The following is a 20,693-nucleotide window of genomic DNA, read 5'->3' as shown; positions in this document are numbered from 1 at the left end:
TGAAGCCATGGCTTTGATGAAACCCTACAAAGGGACACCACCCAGGACACACCACAGGACATGGAGCTGCTTTGAGCTACCCTAAAAGGAGCCCAAAAGAGCCCAAAGGTTGTACCAAGGCTTGGGCTGGTGCAGCATATTTCACTTCCAGTAACAAACTGGAAGGTCAATGCTGCACAATCTGCAACTGAGTGGCGCAGAAGGACGCATGTATATAATGTGTACAGATACAACGTGTGCCTGGCTGCAGGGAGCACAGAGTGCACGCATGCATGGACACACAGGCATGCACAATGATGACAACCACAACAACACCCTTCTCAGAGCAACAGCTTGTCCCTGCAGTTTGTTTTCCCCCCACCAGCTTGTGAGGGATGGGACACTGCCCTGCCCCAAGCACATATGCATGGCCCCTGCAGCACGCACAGCCGCAGCCCAGCTGGGACAGCCTTGCCTCCTGTCCAGCTCTGCCCACGCAGACCAGTCACAGTTGCTTGTGTGTTTTTGCTTGTTGCTACAACATTTCCCCCCAAACATCTCAACAGCCCTGGCCTTGCGTGATCTTCCCACATCGAATCCATCCAACTGTCCGGCCTTGCTCCACGGCCTTCCCGCAAATGCTAAGCCATTTTTCTTAACAAAAGTCCCTTGTGAGGAGAGCCATGACATGAGAACTACCTTGTTTTTATCACCCGTCTGGCCATATTCCTTAGCTTGTTAGGAAGAACTGTAGCTGGTTGGCTCTCCCCAACCTATCCTCGTTACACTGAACTACCCCAGAAGACAGCCTGACATGATTGTTACCACGCTAACCTGAGGTACATGAAGAGGGGAACACCTCACTATCAAGGGGAATAACAGCAGCAGAGTCCAGCAGCAGGTAAGCAGTGTACTGCTGGGGTGCTGGGTGATTTGTGGGGAAAGCAGAACAGCCACCTGCTAGGTTTGAGCTCCTGAGGAATGTTGCCCTTTGCTGGGCAGTTCAATTAGCTCCCCCCAGTTCCCATTCCCTGCATCAAAGGAGATGTCTGATGCTGATTGAGGAGCACTCTTTCTACCTTTTACTCAGAGAGATAGCTGAGCACTTGGTGAGGATTGAGTTTTTTAGGGCTGCTCCTCCCCACCTGCCAAGCAACCAGTGCCCCATGTTTGTGCTGGCCAAGGCAGGCAGAAACATGCACCAGGAGACAGTGACAGCCTGCATATCAGGGCAGAGTTTATACAACTCCTGACATGGAGCCCTGTCATCTGCAGAGATCCAACTTATCATGTCCTCAGGTCCCACCAACTGTAATGATATTCCACTGCTTAAAGTCAGATTGTTAACGGCTTGAGAGAGTGACAGCCTAAAGCGAGAACCATCTGAGGGCTGCTTGGAGCCTTCCACCCTTTCAGTCATCTTCCCCACCAACGGCCCTTACCACAAGAAGCATTGATGAACGAAACACTGAAGAGAGAAAGGTTTGCCACCCCAGGAGGGTGTGCGCATCGTGTGTCTGATGCCTGGATAACGGTCACTTTTCTGTCTTCCACCCAGCGGGGCAACCAGGAAAGTTTGCAGTCACAAAAAAATGGATTCCAACTTAAGTTTCTGTAACAGGGAGATCAGAGGAAAGTTACGCCTTCACTTGACAACGGGAAGCATGTGCTAAGTGTTAATTACAGCAATGTGCAGATCCCTCGCTGTTCCCATCTGCGCAACTCCAGTGAAATGCTTCGGAGAGTACTGCTAGGGGAGCTAATGAATAGGGAATCAAGCAATAATTAACATGATTTTTCTAGAGGCTAGAATTAGGCGAGTACTCCAAGTACTTTTTTCACTCCACAAATAATTGTTGCAATTAGAAGCAAATTACAGACACAATCTTATATTTAAAATAGCCTGCCATCTAACAGCCACTGGATGTAATGGCAGCCTCTGCAGCTAAGGGAGACTATTTACAGCTCCATTAAAAAATAGCTAAGAGAATAAAACTGATCTGTCAAAAAAGAAATGCAAAGTCAATGATAATCTTTCCATGTGGCAGTTTAATGAAAAGATGGAAACTTTAATTGCAGCTAAGCTTGATCCAAATTACAGCCTTTGGCACTCAGCTGCGAACAGGACAGAGATGGAAAGATGTTTGTTTAGCTGACGCCAGCTGGGCTGGGCTGCCGCAGGGGCTGAACCCAAGATTTTTATACTAAAAGCACCACTTTGCAGGCCAGCCTCAGCAGGGACAGGCTCACTTGGACACAGCAGGGATCCTTTCTCTCTAGTGCAATTTTCAAGCAAAAATGCAAAGCTGAAAATGCCCTTTGTGCCTTGTCTTCATGGAGAATGTGTAGCTGAGCTTTTTTTCTTGCTTGCTAAGAAACAGCAGAGGGTTGATTCTTTGGCTCCAGACACAGAAATGTCATTCTGTGCTGTGATTTTTTATACCTCTCCTGGAAATATGTGGTATCCCTTTGAAACATATCAACACAGATTTTAATTACTTCAGTTAAAAATCATTATAAGCATAAGAACCTGAATTACTCAGGGAGAAGATCTTCAAGGGCCTTCTCATGACTTTGACACACGTGTGGCAGGTCACTGTCCTTTCATTAGCTCCCCTGGTCCCAAGGTGTGACCATACAGCAGGAACAGGGGGGGGTGTGACTGGAGATAACAACCTCAGGAGAGGTGGTGTGGAAGAGTAGAGGAACCAAGAGGGTGGCAGCAGAGGTTTGAGGTATCCAGGAGACAGAAGCGAAGTCTGAGAGGAGGTTAGGCACAAGTGGCACCAACAGGATCCAAGAGCAGGACATAGCCTGAGGAAGAAAGAGGAGAGAGTCTAGAAAGCAACTGCAGGGGGTGTAGGAGGATGAGGAAGCAGCAGCTGGAGAGAGGAGAGGTAACACCTGGGAGGCCTGGTAATGAGAAGGTGGGAGTCAGTGCATCGACTCATCCCTCCAGCAGCCAAGCAGATTTAGGCTTCCTGCACCAGCTCTGTGTTTCCTAATGCTCAAAAGTTTTGAGAATGACACAGAGAAAGATGAGGTTTACTGCCAAAAACTCACCCAGGAAGCAGCTGGCAAGCAGGCAGGGCTGGATGGGTGAATGGGCACTAAGGGCTTTAGTTCCCTCATTAACACAGATGGGAAAGTGTGTGCCATTACACGTGGTGGGGATGAGGTGGGGTATGCGGCCCAGGTCTCCCCAAGGCAGCACTTAATTCCCAGGGAAGGTCTCAACAGGGAACCAGGAAACAAAGAAACAAAAACTTACATTTCACTTAAATTAAATAAATTATCAAATATTCCTTCTTCTAATGTAGAAATCTTGTTGTGGCTTATATCTCTGTTAAAAAAAAAGGAAAAAATTAAGTTTAAAAATTGTTCATTGTACTGGTAATAACTTCCTAGCCAATAAAACATGATCAACCTCAGTCCCAAGCTCTGCTTGGTGGCCACCTGCCCTCTGATCACTCCCAGTCTCAAAAGCCATGCACATACACTGGCAAAATTTTCTGTGAGGCATTAAGTGGCAGAATCACAGGGTATGTGAGGTTGGAAGCACCTTCTGGGGGTCATCTGGTTCAAACCCCTCCTCAATCCAGGCCAGCTGCAGTGGTGTGCACGGACCACATCCAGACAGCTTCTGAGCATCTCCAAGGGAGGAGATTCCAAACCTCTCTGGGCAGCCTGGTCCTATCCTCAAGTCCAGCTCTAGCACTTCAAGTCCTCCAAAGAGTTGTTTTCCTTCTAGGAGATTTTGAAATGTAATGATGGTAGGCTGTCCTGGCTATCAGCTACCCAGGTTGAACCACCAAATCAGGTTTGGGTGCTGGCACATTTTTGGATTTGACAATCCATTTTTTCTTAAAATACATTCAACCTTCTCTAGGAACCAACAGTAAGTAGTAGTGCAAGTCTACCTGACCAGCAGCTCAACCAGCGAGTGTGCTAATGGTCAAAGCTCTGCTCTCCTCCTGGACCACTCAGTCTGGGCAGTTTCCTCAGGGTGCTGGGAGCAGTGGGACGTGAAGACAGGCCTTTGCTTCACCACAGCTGAGTTCCTCAAGGTCCCACAGCCTCAGCACCCAGTTCCCTCTGAAGTGGGATCTGGACAGTGCAGCTTTACCATCATTTCCCATTCTGCAATCCACCCTGTGATCGATACCATTTACTCTCTCACCTTCATCTCCCCTCCACTCAGTACAGCATTCCAGATCCTGCCTGATTGTGAGCACCAGGCAGCAAATCAGCCCTCACTGGGCTGTGCAGCTGAATGTCTCGAGGAAGGAGGCCATGGATATGTACAGCTGGGGCACAACGCGAGGTTGACCAAGAACAAGGCTTACTCATGACACGTGAGCATGTCATGATACCAGCCCAAACGTGCTCTGCTAGCTGAAGGACTACAAGTGCGCAGCATGTACTTACAATTTTGCCAGAGAAGTCAGGCTTCTCAACATCTGGACATCTAAAGCACTGATCTTGTTTCTGGAAAGATCCCTAGAGAAAGAAAAAACAGTTTTCAGCTTTTGTTCAACTTTTTGTCATTTCTCCATCGGTGGAGTTTAGAAGAGCCTCTCTCCAAACTCCATCCAGACTGCAGACAGAAAGGTTTCAGTGTGTTAATGTGGAATGGTTCTCCGAGCCAAAGAAAACACCTCTCCCAGCTACAAAGCATGCACTGCTCCCAGCACTGTATAATGTGTAGGGACAGACTGGCCTACCATTATACACATACCATTCTACAGCATTCCTAGAGCAATCACAGGTGTAATTAATGTATTACTGAATTTGAGGTATACCTCAAAAAAATTATTCAATTCTAATACGTGTTCAAAGAAGTAATCAAGAGGTAATGTGGACTAAGTTAGCAATGAACTTATGGAAAAAAAAAAGAAACAGAACATGAACTTCCACATCTATCTCTAACACCAAAGAACAGGAAATTAATCACAAAATTGATGCACTCAACTTCTAATGCTTAAAGATCTTTTTTAAGATCTCTCTGAAAAAGATTAAGATAAGCAACTAAGAATATTTTCTGGTTAAAATCAAGCTCAATTTTCACAATAAAATGAACAAAGTTTAAAAAAATCTTTAATTCCCTCCCCGTAACACCAACATCCTTCAATTCATCCAAAGCAAAATTCTTTTTGTCATCTGGTTCAGTTCTTTCTTTTCACCTCATGTCCTCTTTTTCAAGCGCAAAACGACACTCAGCTAAGAAGTGAGATTTCACTGATCAGTCTCTGCTTGTTCCCTATAAACTCCAGCCCCTGGTTTCAGACGAATCTTCTTTGGTTAAAGTCACTGAGCAGTACCAATGCTCTTCTTCCCAGCCCAAGGCAATGGTTCTTCTCCTACCAGGATCTCTGTAGGATGGATCTGGACACATGGCTCAGCTCCTGCAGCCACACTGCACAGAGTCCCAGCTCCCTCCTCACCTTTTTCTCCTAAGAGCACCTCTCATAATCTCTCCTTCCTGTCTCACCTCTTATTTTTGCTCCCTAATAAATTAATTCCTGGTTTGATCTGATATTTAATCTATCTGAATGAAAAGAATTAAACCAAACTGGCAGAAAAATGACTTATAATTCCAGGAAACCATGGGGATGAGTAACAGGGATGGATGTCTCTTTAAAAGATTTATTTTTCCCAGTTTTGCTGTCCAGGAGCTCTTTGCCAAGCTGAGAGTGGATTCAGAAGAATACATCAGCAACACCAATAAAGAAGGCCAAGAAATGTGCAAAATAAAAGCTCGACAAACACACTTAGAAAAGCGAGTCCACCAGCTAAGCATGCAGCCTGCACAGAAGGCTCTGGGCAGGTGAGCAGAGCCAGAAGCTAGCATCTTCATGCTGAGCTGTGCACATGTTGGGCATGGAGTGACCCAGTGTAACAGGGAGAACATTCTACTTCTCCTCTGAGACACATGGAAACAGCCCAGTTAATTCTCAGGCACCAGACAGAAGGAAGCAGTTTTTCAGCTCGGATGTCTCATGCCTTGGCCTTCCTGCTCCTCGCTCAGACAAGAGAAATTCCAAACCCAACTGCCTGCTGCTACAAAGCCAGGGCAATAAGCATTGGGCAGGGAAAGGTCTTCAACACTGCAATAGCACTGGGAGCCATGTGGTGTCCTGGGACACCCCCAAGCCCATTGCTGTCCTTGCAGCTCCCTCTGCTTTCCTCTACCTCCCATCCTGCTGCTTTGCAAGGAGGAAGCAAAGGACTCCAACAGAGCTGCCTACTCTTCTCCATCCCCCTGCAGTGCATGGAGGGCTCCGTCCTGAGCCTTTCCAAGCTCTTCACAAATATCCCTTCTCATTATTTCCATTTCACCTCAGAGAAAGCTTTCAAAGCTTCAATCAAGGGATGAGCCATGGGCTAAGAGCCCAAGCCCTTGGCTCCTGGGGTCAAACAGCTTCATCCATACCCCACAGCAGACACAGGACCAACCTCACAGCCTGAGCTCACGTCCCGACCTGGTGAAGATGCTGATGCTCTCCACTGGACAAGTCACTAGAGGGCAATCTACAAATCAAAGCCTAATACCTTTGCTATTTTCCAATCAGATAGTGCCAACACTATCTGATGAAGAACCAGTATAAAACCTTTTGGCTTTCCACCTCACCAGACCTCCACGAGGAGTCTGCTGAGAAGCCAGGCTCCCATGGACAGCCCAGCCCTGCAGAAGCCAGGAGTGGTGGCGGGTGCCAGCGACTGCCACCTCCAGCCACCTGCTTGCCTTCTCCTACTGTTCCCTCTCCAATTTGTATGGAAAATAACATTATACCTTCCTGGCATGGGAAAGAGGGCTGTAAACCAAAGGAGGCTAAAAAAATAAAATCAGGATAGGAAAGAATTACTCACCAATAAAACCCCAGGCACAGGCTGTGGGACAGAGCTCAGCCTCTCGGTGCCACAAACTGCCACGACTGTATTTTCCCAGCCCACTGCCAGGCTGGAGGAAATTCAGAGCAGGTTCAAGACAAGGCTGAAGCCAGCAGAAAACAAAGCTCTCCATTGAAAGGCAGCGCACATGCTGACTGCTGCTCTGCCCACGAGGAGAAAGAAAAATTGTGTTTAATTGTGCAGCACGTGGCACCAGGAACACGGTGTGCTCCTGCAAGAAGGCAGCTGGAGGCCAGTCACAGCTTCCTGATCCCATCCACATCTGTAAAATGGAACTGTGTGCTACCAAAGGGGCTGGGAGAGCTCAGCCTGCTCCTCTGAAGAGCTCTTGAGAGCGGAGGCATCAGAACCCACCACCAGTGACTATGGAACCGAACAGGAGCTGTGTGAAAGACGCCCCTAAAGAAAGCTCCCCATGCAGCTCCACAATACCTCCCAAAATACAGACACATTTGACATATGTGCTGAGCAAAGGAAGTTTTGAGCAAAACTTCTGGAAGCGGGCTCACTCATGTGGGGAAGGCGAAGCTGCGGGTAAGGGAATATTTGGTAATGAGGGCGTCAGCCTGAACCTTGGGAGCCTGCAGCTCCATCCCAGCCCTGCTACCAATTCCTGCCTGAGGCTGGGAGAGCCACGTGTACTGCAGGGAGAGAGGCGGGATGATGGCAGGGACAGCATCCACCTCACAGATGGTGTGCAAGTACACACCAGTCCCTAATAACGCCAGGGACATCCTGTGGATGGAGCTGGACCACTTCTGGGAGTTAAACACACCGGGCACCTGTGTACCCCAAGCAGCAGCTGCCAGCATCCATTCACAGAGCTCCAATGGGCAGGAGGCAGCAAGGGAAGGGCAGCCTGGGGAGCCGGCTGGTTATTTCTGCAGCCTGTGGTGCACGGGCTTTTTTTTGGTGCGCTGCTGTTTTTTTCTTAATCCCGCAGAACATATAATGTTGAGCGGGGTATAGCACGCCTCCGCCTGCCAAGCCTGATATCATGCTCTCATTATGTCATTTGCGGGCCCGCTCTGCCTTCATTTCACAGAAGAAGGGAGGGAAGGGAAGGGGGCAGTGCTGGCTTGTGCCTTCCGCAGCCCTTTTGGTGTGCGGAGCCCAGCCAGCACAGTAATGGGAAAAGCATCCACAGACAGGGAGAAATGTCTGTGCAGAGAGGAGCCTGCGTGCAGGCTGGGGAAAGGCAGCAGCAATTCATCAGAAAGGGAGCTCCAGGCCGGTAAGCTCCAGCTTAGCTAAGTGCTGGAGGTCCGTGGAGCTCCAGAGGTGCTTGGGCAGCCTGGCACATTTGTGTTTCCATCCAGTGCACGCAGGAACCTCTGCAATGGTTGTGAAGGGGCTCACAGCAGTGTGAGAAGGATAAAGCATTTGGCCTTCAGCACACCATGCACACCATCCCACAGTCACGGGAAAATCTATCCCCCAGCCTCACTTTAGTCCAGACTGCGTTTTAACAGCAGGAGCAGCCACAAGGATGGCAGAACCCACGGGATCAAAGCAGACAACGCTGCCTAACACCTTCCTCAGCCAATAAGCTCCATCATTCACGTGCTTTAACAAAAAACCACTGCTCCCGTTGGCTGGTTTAAATCTGCTAGACAAATCATTTCACAGGACACTGCCTTACTTTCTGCTCTGTAAATGATGAATAATTGCTCTTATTTATCTTCTCTGTACCATTCCTGATTTCAGAGGCCTCTCCTGGATTACCTCAGCCCTCGTTTACTCAAGCACAACTTCCAGTGGAAAAAGCTCCCCGTTTCTGACCCCAGCACTCTCACTCCACACACCTCACTGCCCCCAGACACACCGGGTGCTTGGGCTGACGGTCCCCAACACCCAGGCTGCAGCATGCACACCTCACAGAGTGTGGCAAGTGACAGAAGGACACGGGAAACAGTTGTGAGACACAAACCACTCCTCCCTTAGCAGCAAGAGGCAGCCCAGCCGCAACTGGGCTGTCTGACGTGTTACCATGGCAAACGCTCTGCTGGGCTCCAGGAACACAAGGCAGCACAGTACCCCTTGCAACAGTGCTGCGCCTGACGTACATAATAGACTTTCCAGAAAAGTGGAGGAAAAACCCTATGTGTTTTTGCACACTTGAGCCAGGAAAATTACAGTTTTTTGCTGATCTGATTCCTTTTTCACTTCGAATTTTGGCTTGCACCTCTTCTAGGAAGCACAGCAGAAGTAACAGCACTTTGTGTGCATAGTGAGGAATAGAGATTCATGCCACAGTGGCTAAGGAAATGTAAAAAAAAGAACTCCGGCTCTCTCATGTGCAGAGCTGGGAGCGTGGGGGAAATGCTGCAGTCCTGCACTGAGCACAGGGGCATCCCAGCCGCTGAACTGCCCCCAGGCACATCGAGCTCCCAGTGCTTCTCCACAAACAGGAGCAGAAGAGCATATGGAGATTTTCATCACCAGGTACTGGTTTCAGTTCCTTGTGTGAGGCTAGGAAAAGAGGGCTTCACCCTCTGCCCAGAGCCATGTAGCAGAGAGGCACTGCAAACCCACACTTGTTGCCCCCGAGGCTGCATATCATCTGCACAGATCACCTTGCAGAGAATAGCAAAGCTACCAGAGATAGAATGAAGATGCAGCAGGGTCCAGGGAAAGGCTCATTGAGAGATGCTGGAGGTCCGAGTAGAGCTGCTGCTGCGGCTGGCAGGCAGAGGGGAGCACCCTGGCCTCCACAAGGCTGTCACAGCATGATGACAATTTATTTGCTCATTTTGAATTTATGAGTTTCAAATGTTGGCTCAAGTCTCAGCTCTCTCCAAGGAATTTGCCCCAAAAGACTTTTTCACAAATATTCATCTAACGAATAAATGTTTCTCTTCCCACAGCAAAATCATAATTGTTGATACGAAAATGTAAGGCAAGGATACAAGCATTTTTGCAATGTTCCGTACACTTTGTGCTCTCCTGGGAGAACTGCAAAACACTCTCACATATGTCCTTGCAAGGCAGCTCAGCCTGGAGACAGCGAGGTTCGACTTGAGTAGACCAAGACACGATGTCCAGCGCTGCAGGGCCAGGAGCACACAGAGCAGCCCTATCTCTGCCTGCTCCTGCTGCCCCTCCGGGTTCCTTCCCCCTGCAGCCTGCACAAGCCTCTCTCAGAGCACTCCAAGCTGCAGGAGTCAATCCTGCTCATCCTTTTTGCTCTGGGCACAGGTTGCAGATGCTGCGGAGTGGCATGGAACATACCCTGCAGCTCTTAGCACAGTGGGTGAGCTCAGGGGTGAAGCTGAGCATTGGCTGTCTGGGTTCCTTAAGGCAGCCCAGGAAAAGGGGCTGCAAGAGCTTCAAGCAGCGCAGAATGGGACTAATCTGAGCTCTGCATGAAACGGAGTTGAGCTCGGGACACCCCAGGCCCAGCTGTGCCCTCACCCTTCCTGGCTGCTGTGCCTGCAGCTTGGGGAAAGCTTGGGGATGCAGTGCTGCTGAGCACAACCAAAGGCATCGACCTCCAGGTGGGAGCTGTCTGAAGCACAGCTGAGACCCAAAGAGCGGCTCCTCGCATCCCACAGCCAGGGAGCTTTTCTCAGACTTTCCCAAATATGGTTATAAGCAGGACCAGGGATGAAGCCACTCGAACAAAGGGGATGTGTTACCTCATGCAGTGATGTCATGTTCTGGCAGTGCAGCCCGTAGGCGATGGCATCACGCGCTCCATCCCTCCGCTCCCCAGTCAGGAGTGCTGGGTGGGGGCCTTGCACACACGAGGCTCCCAGGAACCGGAGTGCTGCTGGCTGCACAGGGACCCACAAGAACTGCTTGATTTACAAGCTATTTTTAGGCTGTGACTGACTTCATCTCCTTTTTCCCAACATTTAAACAATGGAAATGCATGCAAGGAGGGGCACTGCAGAGTCCCCAGGGCCTTGTGCACTTGTGGAGACCACTGCTGGCACTGCAAGTGGAGCTCCCCTCCACCAAGAGGTGACTTGAGCTGATGTACAGTGAGGTTTGAATATCACTGAGGAGAAGGCACTCGGCCCTGCCTGGTCTCTGTAACATCACAGAGAGATCAGAGCAAAGAAGGCTAAGTTTGGGAAAGCAGCAACTCAAATATTTAAATAAAGTTAATGTCCATAATTAGTGCTGCACATAAACAAGCTGTCTGCAGTTTCAGCCAGCTAAATGTCAGCCCTGCAAATATATGTTAGTTTCATGGAAAGTTTGCAAAAAAAACCCCAAAGATCCATCAAAACAAAGCATCTTCCCAGCACACGTGGCACAGCTCAAGCAAGAGACAATGCTGAAGCCTGCAGCCCAAGTCCAGCTGCTCTCCAAGCAGATAACCATTTCCTTCCCCAGAACACCTCCAGCCAGGGGAGCCCCAATGCTCACTGGCACCACGCATTGGCACAAGGCTCCTCCACATCAGCATGTTCAGAGCCCCATGATATTTCAGTTTACCATGGCATGCAAGCCCTCTCTAAGCTGCAATTTAAGAATTACACAACCGAGCTACCAAGTGTTTAACCTTGCTCACAAAGTGAAGAGTTTCCAATAAAACTTCAGGCATTGGTGATAGTAATTCACCACTGGGATAAAGGATGAGGTAGATGATATTCAGGTCCTTTTCTTTTTTTTTTTTTAATTCTATTTGTATTTATTCTAATGTGAGGCCTTCGCCTTAATAGCCATCCTTCAGACAATAACACAACACCATTCTTTTCCAGCACTGCAAGCCCTGCTGTACACAGCAACGGAGAGCCAAAGGCATGCAGGCGGCAGTTGAAAGAGAATCATAAATGTTGGAAAAGACCTCTAAGGTCAAGTCCAACCTCCAACCCATCACCACCATCATAGCCACTAATTCACATCCCTAAATGTTGAATTGATAGCAACAGCACATTGCTGCGCTGGAGCAGCAGAGGCAAGAGGAGCACAGAACTCCAAGAAAGTCTCCTTAGAAGCACACGTCTGGTTTGCAAACACTGACACAATACGAAAAAATATTTGCATAGCTCGTTCCTTGAAAACTTTCTGGGGAATCTGTGTTCAGCATCCCAAAAGGAGGAGTGAAACAACTTGAGCATCAACTGCTGTGGTGCATGGTGCAAAGCCCAGCAAAAAGGGGCCTTATTCGGATTCATATTTGGAATAGTTCGGAAGGACTGATGATTTGATGGGAGCATCACCTCCCAGCCAAAGTTACCCATGCATGCTAGGCAAAGCAGACAACCCAGACCCAAAGCACTGAGAAACAGACAGGGAAAGTCCAAGGGCCAAGAACTGCAGAGCTGCCTGCAGCTCAACAACCATCACTGCTCTCTGCTGACATCCCCTCCACACCCTGCAGTACCAAGGTGCGCTCCCTGCTTCTGACCTGCTATCACCAGAGCAGCACAGACACAAGGGAGAAGCAGAGCTAGCAGATTCCGTGGTGGTCTCCTCATCAGTCACTGCCGAAGGGAGGGCCAGAGAGGCCCCAGCCCAAACACACTGCAGGGCACAGGGCAGCAGCTGCCTGCAGTGCAACCACCTGGCGTGCCACCATCCCGTGTGTCACAGTGTCACCCTCCTGGATGTGTGAGCAGAGTCACTCCTTCCAGCACCAACAAGGCTGGCCCAGTAGCCACATCTCTGCAGTCACTTCCCACGGGTGATAACACTCTCTCAGATGCTTTCCCTTTTGTAGCTGACAGTACAAATTTGTTTGACCTTTAGCTAACATCAATCTCGAACAGACAAGCAAGTTTTCCAAGTTTCCCGGGTGGCTGCTAAAGAAAAACATTTTGGTGTGCATTTTAACCGTGTCTGTCAAATGATTCTCACCTCCAATATGTTTTCCCAACAGCATTTTCACACATTTAAGATGCTCCCTGCTCCAGGCTCTCAGCAGCACCCTTGGGCTCCGAGCATGGGCTGCCAGATGGAGGAAGCTGAGGTGGAGAAGGGATGAGAAGCAAAGCACGGGACCACACAGTCCGGATGAAAGATGCTGAGCCCCTCACTCATCTTTTCTTCTCCTCCAGGCAGAAAACTCTGGGATTTGTGGCAGTCACATTAGCATTTGATATATTTAAAAATAGCACAAAGTAAATGGAGCTGCTCTGTGAAAACAATGATGCTAAGCATAACCACAGAGTTCACAGCCCACTGCCTGCAACAGACAACCCACAGACTGGAGAGTCTGAAGAAAAAGAGAAGTGCAGCATGCTCAGGAGCAAGACTTGGCTAAACCACGGCTGCAGCACGGTCCGGTTTGTGTTTTCCTTGCAGTCCTGACGCTGTGCCTGCTTTCTGTAGTCTCCTAAATGAGGGACAGGCTCTCCAGATGTACTGCAGCTCTGAGACCTACACAGTGCATGAGCTGGTTTCGGGAAAGAGAGGAAAATGGGCCACAAAGCCACTCACCTTTCCCTTTTGGTAGTCTGCTTCTTACACTAATGCAAAGCAATGAGAGCAACTCACATACTGCAAGCCACAGGACTGTGGCTTGCAGTATGTGGCAGTATGACTGAGTACAGCATCACTGCTGCATTTTGTTTGCCCCAGCCTGCTGACATATATGCTACAGAGGCACTCAGCAATCAATCTCTGAGACTTCGCTGCAACGCAGCTCTTTGGGATGACTCCAGCTTGCTCTTACATTCTGAAGCCAGTATTTAATCCCTTCGATATATGTGTTGATTTCTTTCTTTCCAATTCCTGACAAATATATGTTGCTTTGAGTCAAATACCTACAGAAGTCATATGTGTATTACATCAAATTCGTCGTCTTCATCTACTCCATCTGTAAACTCACTTAAAAGGCAGACATTCATGAGATCTATTTTCCGTAAGTGAATATTCCATGTTGGTTGCCACTAATGACACTATCCCCTTTAACTTCTAGCTTCTGTCCATGCTGTACACTGCATTGTTTCTCCTCAGGCTATAAAATCGGGACACCAGGTTAGCAAACACTTGCACCATCCCATTTACCTTCTGTTAGCACTGGTATCATGCTCATTTTGCTCCAGTCCTCAAGAATCTCCCTGCTGCCCTAAAATTCCCTAAAAGAGAACATTAATAGCCCACAGGGCTCCTCGGCCAGATCTTTAAAAATTCTTGGATGCAAAATATCTGAACTTGCTAGTTCAAGAAGGTCTAACATTAATAGCAGCTGTTTAACATCCTCTTCAGTTACTGTTGGAGTGGAAAGTATTTCATCATCCTCATATGATACAAATACATCACATGGCTTTTTTCCAAATAGAAAACAAATATTTACTGCCTTTTCTGTATTTTCATTGATAATTTGATCATGATTGTTTACTAACAGACCAATATCATTTAATCCCTTTAGTTCCCAATATAACTGTGCGACTTCTTCAGCTTTGCTGGCCACAGACTCTTCCTTGTATTTTGCTTATCAGTGCTCGATAGGCTTGTCTTCTAAGCCCATACTTGTTGCTATCAACAGTTCCCTTGTGTACTCATTCCATATCTGCCTTCATGTATTCTCCCAGCTCCACGCGTTTTTATGCAGGGTACGGAGAGGCAAAGATAGCCCTGTATTAACACAGAGGTGCACAGCAGAATCAAGACAGACCTCATCACCAAAATCTTAACAGCCTAAATGAGGTTCTCTCTCTGGGGCTACAAGCCCCAGAAGACTGCTACAGGCAGTGTTTGGTCCAGCACCCATGCCCGGCAGACTGGTTACCTGCAGGATATATGCACCCAACAAGCCAACATTTTCATCGTTCTTTCAATCCACCTCCAGCAAATGCTAAGATGTAGCACTGTGCAAAAGCCAAGCTGCACACACAGTACAGGCTGCAGAGCATGATCTGCAGCTCCAGGGGCACAAGCATTGGGCTGCTTGCACCCACAGGGCTCTGAGCAACATTCCCAGCCCGGGCACACCTCCACAGGGTGCTGTGTGTGTCTGTTTGTTTGTGATTTTGTGAATAGGGCTGCTCAGCACGTTGAGTCCTCCCTGTGGGGATGATGTGTTACAGCGGATTGGCTCTCTATTCCCCGAAGGAAACATCTGCACATTCCAGACACATTTTGTAACGGGAGTGAAACCCATCCTTGAAGTGAAATTTTACAGCCTCCACAGCGCAAAATAACGATTGCTGGCAAGAAGCAGTGGAAAAGTAATGTTTAAAATATTATTACAGGGAAGCGGCTGCCAGAGCCTCAAATTAATCACTTGGATGTGTCTTTGGAGCCGAGCGGTGCGTTATGTAACGCCGGCCCACCTCCACCCGCTGCTGGCCCTGCTCCCCAAGCAGGGGCACCCGCACCCTGCCACCAACACCAGCTGCATCCCAGAAGGGTCAGCTTCAAGGAGATGTGGCCTCAGCCAGGTTTCTTCCAGGTACCCCCACCTGTATCATGAAGGAAAACCCCAGCATACACAATGGTCATAAGCCAGGTAAGGCAGCACTGCAGTTGTCTGTATGGTGTCCTCTTCCTTATCCTGTAGTACAATGATTCATAATAAGCAAGAACAAAAATAGGATACAAATGCAACTGACATAGTAAAAAAAAAAAATGTTAAAAAAAAAAACAACAAAAAAACAACCCTCTAACTGAAAGCAGGAACATAAACAGCAGTGGATGCAGACATATCTACGGGGGAGGTAGAAACAAAATGTTTGGCAGTCTATACCAACAGCAAGAAGTGACATGAGTACAATGAGGGAAATGAGTCCTGCGCTACAGCAACAAGAGAAAAAAAGCTTGCAGGTCCTCAGGAAGTAATGCTCTTTAAGCAGTCACAAGGCAAGTGCGTGCTCAGGCTGCAGGTGGGCTGGCACAGATGCCAGAACCACACAGCAGGCACGAGGGAGATTTTGGGTGGCCCCAGGAAAGGTCCAGATGCTGCTGGGCTGCTGTGAGCCTTGCCCAGCTGGGACACAACAGGCCGCTGCTGAGCCTGGCACAGGAGTTTGGCTCTGCAGATGACAGCTCATGGAACCCTTGTCTTTTTCCTCTGCATCTGGCTAGGCATCCAGCACCATGGTGACTTCTGAAACGTTGGCAGTGGATTCAGGCCTACAGCATCTCTTCTGCTCCTGAGTGCAGCTGCCATATCCAGCAACATCACCTGGGCTAGTTCCTAAAGCACATCCGCTTTCCTTTCCCAGCTCACTTCCATGCTCCCTGGATTCCTGGGGGTCTAAATATTACAGGTTTGAACTTAGATAGACAGATACATTCATACACAGACAAGGAGACAGACAAACAGATATTTCACCCCCAAAGGGGCTTTCTTATTTAAATCTGTTTTAGCAAACGCATAAACAAATGAATCCAAGGCTGTTGTTTGAAATGCCTAAGCATGTGCTTTGTTAAAAGATCCAGGCAACAGTTTTGCAGGAGTTGCTGTGTCTATCAGCTAAACACATTAGAAGAAACTGTCCAAATACACATTTAGCATTCTGGTCTGCCTGACAACTACTCAGAATCAACCTTACAGGTTTTCTCCACTTAAAGGACGAAAAGCTAATCTGATTAATTAAGCATCCTAAACCAAACATCCTAAACCCTGAGCAGAAGCAGCACACGTGGCAGCAGGTGGGCTGCACCTGGAGGCTTCCCCATTCCACTGCATCTGCTGGAGTCTGAGATAATGGCATTTCCATCATTCCCAGGGATAAAGGGCTTCCAGCCTCCTGCTTCGCTGTAAACACCTCTCTAGCACAAGGACAAGGTAATTTCAAAGACAGGTCCATGAATCCCTATTGGAACACAAACATCCGAAGAACTCATTGAAACAGCAGCTTCGGTTGCTGTTATGTGCCATAAATCACAGGGCATGATAAAGACCCAGAGCGAGTCTGCTCAGCGACTGTGAGGGCAGACAGGCAGACAGACGGCAGGAGAAAAGGGGAATGGTCTACAGAAGGCCCAAGGACATGCCTTTCTTTAACCCACGTGTTCCAGTGCTGTTACTGATATGAGCTCCCCCTTTATTTCTTTTTCAAAGGTGGTTGTTTGGTTTGGAGGGCTCAGCTCTGAGTGTTTTTGGAATACATTCCCTACAGATCCTTAAACATCTTACTTCTGAAAACAAAAAACAATCAGAACCCAATATAGATCTGCTGGGTCCAGGACAAAATGGATTTGCGTGTTTCTGGCATTAATAATCTGTGTGGTTGCATTGCTTCCTTTTAGCATTAGAAAGTCTTCTGCAGTGCAGCCTGAATATTTTGACTCCAAAACACACGGATGTTCAGAGGCCCCAAAGTAGGCATAAAGGGAAATCAGCAGCTTGCCTGGGCCCAGTAGGGCCCCAAGCTCTGAGGCAGAGCTGCCCTCTTCGTAAGACCTTGCAAACTGACATGGGAAACAATCACCAATTTGTTCTCTGCACAAGCTGGCAGGAAGCACAGCTCTTTGCCATCACAGGGAAAGGGCTGGCAGTTCCTCCTGCTGCTCCGGGATGTGGTCACTGCAGGCTGCAGCACTTTTTCCTCTCCCTATCTCTGTATTTGCTATTGGAACTACAGAGTGTTTGGGCAGAGGAGCCCTTGTTCTCTTCATCCTCAGCCATCTATTGCTCTTGGTTTAGGTACAGAGGTTCAGCAGAGACAGCTGACCACAGGCTTCTCAGGAAGATGGAAATCTTTCTCTTGAGGCTCCTCAAACACTCAGGTCAGACCCACCAGCCAGCAGCAGTCTGGGGTTCGCTCTGGTCACTGCCCATACTTCATGCTTCAGCAAGAAGCGAGGCTCTGTGTCTGCAGATATTACTGCCAGCACTGGGTCCTCCCCAGGTCAGATGGTGTGCCTGGCCCAGAGGAAGTGATGCACATTTCTGACTTGTTTCTGAATTCATGTGCACAGGAGTCTGCTCGGTGTCCTCCTCTGAACCCCTCCTGGTTTTAGCACTCTCTGAATTCTGGATTTTAGTCATACTTCCCTTATCAGAGAAGATGGACTTTTCCCTGATGAATCCACTGAAACACCAGAATCGCAAGCAATTTTAGAACAAATCTTGGCGAGAAGTGAAGGGCCAAATTCATCCCTGACGTCAACAGCCCTACCCCCCAGGGATCCACTCATTTTCATGCGCTGTACATGAAGAGATGCTAGCAGCTTCTCAGTGTGGAAAGGGTGCAGATGTCACAGCTGCCACACCAGCAGTGCTGAAGCTGATGATCTGAGCCCGACACCGCAGAAGGAAACGTTTGGATCTTATGGGTTAAACAGGAGTTGTGCATCAAACTCTCTGCCTGTTCCTTGGAAAATTTAAACTCTAAATAGGAGACTGCCAAGACTTTAACATGATCTGCTTGTGAAGAATAGCTGTCCACACTTCTGCCAAATATTAATGGCTGATAAATCCACAATGCGGCAAATCTGGGGGTATACGGGGTGGAGACCAAAGGACAGATCCCTGGAAAGAGCTCTGGAAGAATACTCCAGTCCAGTCATCAGCTTATCCTGGAAAGACACAGCTGACCTCGAGGTAACCTGCTCCTGCACTGCTCTTCTCAGCTCAGCTCTCCCCCTCAACACGGACTGCCCTCCACCTGTCCAGAGCCACGAAAACAATTCACTTCTGACCTCTGGCTCAGTCAAAGCCCTCTTGGGCTTGCCTCTGCTGGCTTTAGCTAAGCTTCTGTGCTGCTTTACTGCAAGACCTCCAGCAACTGCAACTTCTTCCTACTGCTGCTGCAAAGAAGGGCTTACGCTGCAGCCCCAGAGTGGGCAAACTGGGGCTGCGTTCCAAAGCCACCAACTGCTCAGAAGGCAGGAGATGAGCTCTTCTGAGGAAGAACTTCTGTACTTCCTTGGGGAAAGGCACAGAAGGCCCTCATCCTTCACAGCATGCACAGCTCAGTGCCAGGCCCAGCCCTTGCCCTGGCATATATATATATACAGTCAGTATGTGAAGAACACATCATCTCTAGAGCATCTCTTTCAACTCAGCCTGAGCAGAGGCAGGAGGAAATCACAGCAGTCATTCAATAGACTTTTTCCTTCTGTTCCTGCAGACTGCTATCTCTGATCAGCCTTGGAAAAGAGGTGGCTGTCCTTAGTAAGTAAGTAATGCAGATTCGGTCTGATTTTGTTGTTGTGAGAGAATCACAGAGAGGATAATTTCATTCATTTCATACTACAGGTTATGTTAAAGGGAGGATCACTACAATCTGTTCCTTTCTCCCACATGGCTGATGCCTACAGCCCTTTTTAAAATCATTATTGTGTGGAATAAACTGTCTAGGGGAAAAAAAAAAAATGGCCTTGCAACTCTGTTAATCTTCCTAATGATTTAATACCTGTGAGTACTACTGGGAGGTATTCCTTTCCTGATCGCATTAAAAGCTCTCCTATTAAAAGTCTCCCCACACTTTGGCGTCTTATTGTGGATTATTATTTTTTTTAAACAAAGCCAATTTCTCTGGAGAATGAGTAGGGGTTTTGCTCCCACTGTCCCCTGTGATTTTTAAAGACTTTTAAATGCCTGCCTGGGGGATTCCAATAAGTCCTGGCACAGATCCTCCAAATAGTAGCAAAGCTAAACAGGGTATGGCTGTTATTGTAGAGATCACTCACTGCCAGCACAAATACACAGACTGGGCCACTCAACCTTTTACAGCAGGAAAGTCACGGACAGTTGATGATTCACAATCAGCATTTTTCTACTACTACAGCCACCCTTTTTCTTTAATTATTCTTCCTTTCTGGCAAGCGTCCCTTCCCTGCAGTTTCTGTGATGCTTTTTCCCCCCTGATTTCTTAATCATACCAGGAAGAACAGGCAGGAGACATCCCAGAGCCCACAGTTACATTTATGCATCTACTCAACATGCCGCATACCGGAGCCCTGGTGAGACATCCCTGGCAAAGACTGCTGTGATTCAGCTATCTCAGGTTAAGCATTCCAGGTGAACAAGACCAGAATAAGGCCTGTGAAACACCTCCATCTCTCTCCACGCCTCAGAAGAAGGCTGAAGTGGTTTCATGGCACGCGTTTGTGCTGTCTCTGTGCCCAAGGGTGAACCTAGGGGCAGCCTATTCCACATAGGTTCCTTTTTGTCCTTTTCATTTGCAAAGCCAAGAGATGCATCCTTCCCAGGTAAATGCATTCATGCACATCAAACAGCAACATCTGCTCAAGGACTATGTGTTCTCCCGCAGGCACTCACCAGGACCAGTGCAGACTCAGGGCAGAAGCCCAGCATTGAACCCAGCTGTGGATGCATGGCTTGCCCACCTCTCCTCCCCCCACTTCACAGTGCTGCAGCAAAGGGGCTTTCCCCTGGAGCTGATTCTTGCACTCAGAAATTCTCCCTTTATTATTCATCTGAAATCTTCCCCAATTCGGGTTTTTTCCAAAGTTCCCAGAAACAGGTCTCTGTTGATTCACCTCAGCATTTGCTGCTGGCTAATGCCCACTGCACATCACACACTTATCAAAGCACACAGCATGAAAGGAGAAGCAGGCCAGCAGAGGCCCTACAGGGCCCATGTCACTGGAGCAGAGACAGACACCATTAATAAAAGGCCATCCTTTCCATCTCATAGATTTTTTTCTACTGTAAATGAACTATTTTGTTGTTGTCACATTTTCTGTTAAGCACAACAGCAAACCAGAGCAACTCCCCTGTCTGATGCAGTGCTACTCAAAATGAAACACCAAAGACACAGACAGACAACTGCTGTGAACCACGGCTCAACTTATTGATCGCATTAAAAACGACTGTCCCATTCTTCATAAGCTGAAGACTGAAAAAAAAAAAAAAAAAAGGAACAAAAACATGAGGGTGATTGCTTAAGAGGGTGTTAGTGGTAAATACAAACCACCAGTAAATTTAC

General features: G+C 48.2%; 1 protein-coding gene across 2 annotated transcripts in view; it reads right to left on the bottom strand.

The window, feature by feature from the left end:
- The window catches only part of PKD1 (polycystin 1, transient receptor potential channel interacting), an 85,069-nt gene that overhangs the window by 47,910 nt on the left and 16,466 nt on the right, over positions 1 to 20,693 (bottom strand). The window contains exons 2-5 of one of the 2 annotated variants that reach the window (XM_052680543.1): positions 4,408 to 4,479; positions 3,251 to 3,322; positions 2,656 to 2,793; positions 1,422 to 1,591 (exon numbers count right to left, since the gene is read on the bottom strand). In XM_052680543.1, coding sequence (XP_052536503.1) covers positions 1,422 to 1,591; positions 2,656 to 2,793; positions 3,251 to 3,322; positions 4,408 to 4,479 — 452 coding nt within the window. The remainder of the gene's footprint in view (positions 1 to 1,421; positions 1,592 to 2,655; positions 2,794 to 3,250; positions 3,323 to 4,407; positions 4,480 to 20,693) is intronic. The other variant, XM_052680544.1, reaches the window with a different exon arrangement.

This window comes from Tympanuchus pallidicinctus, unplaced genomic scaffold, assembly GCF_026119805.1.
Source record: "Tympanuchus pallidicinctus isolate F22 unplaced genomic scaffold, pur_lepc_1.0 scaffold18, whole genome shotgun sequence".
NCBI lineage: Eukaryota > Metazoa > Chordata > Aves > Galliformes > Phasianidae > Tympanuchus > Tympanuchus pallidicinctus.
This window is presented reverse-complemented; position numbering and strand designations above follow the sequence as displayed.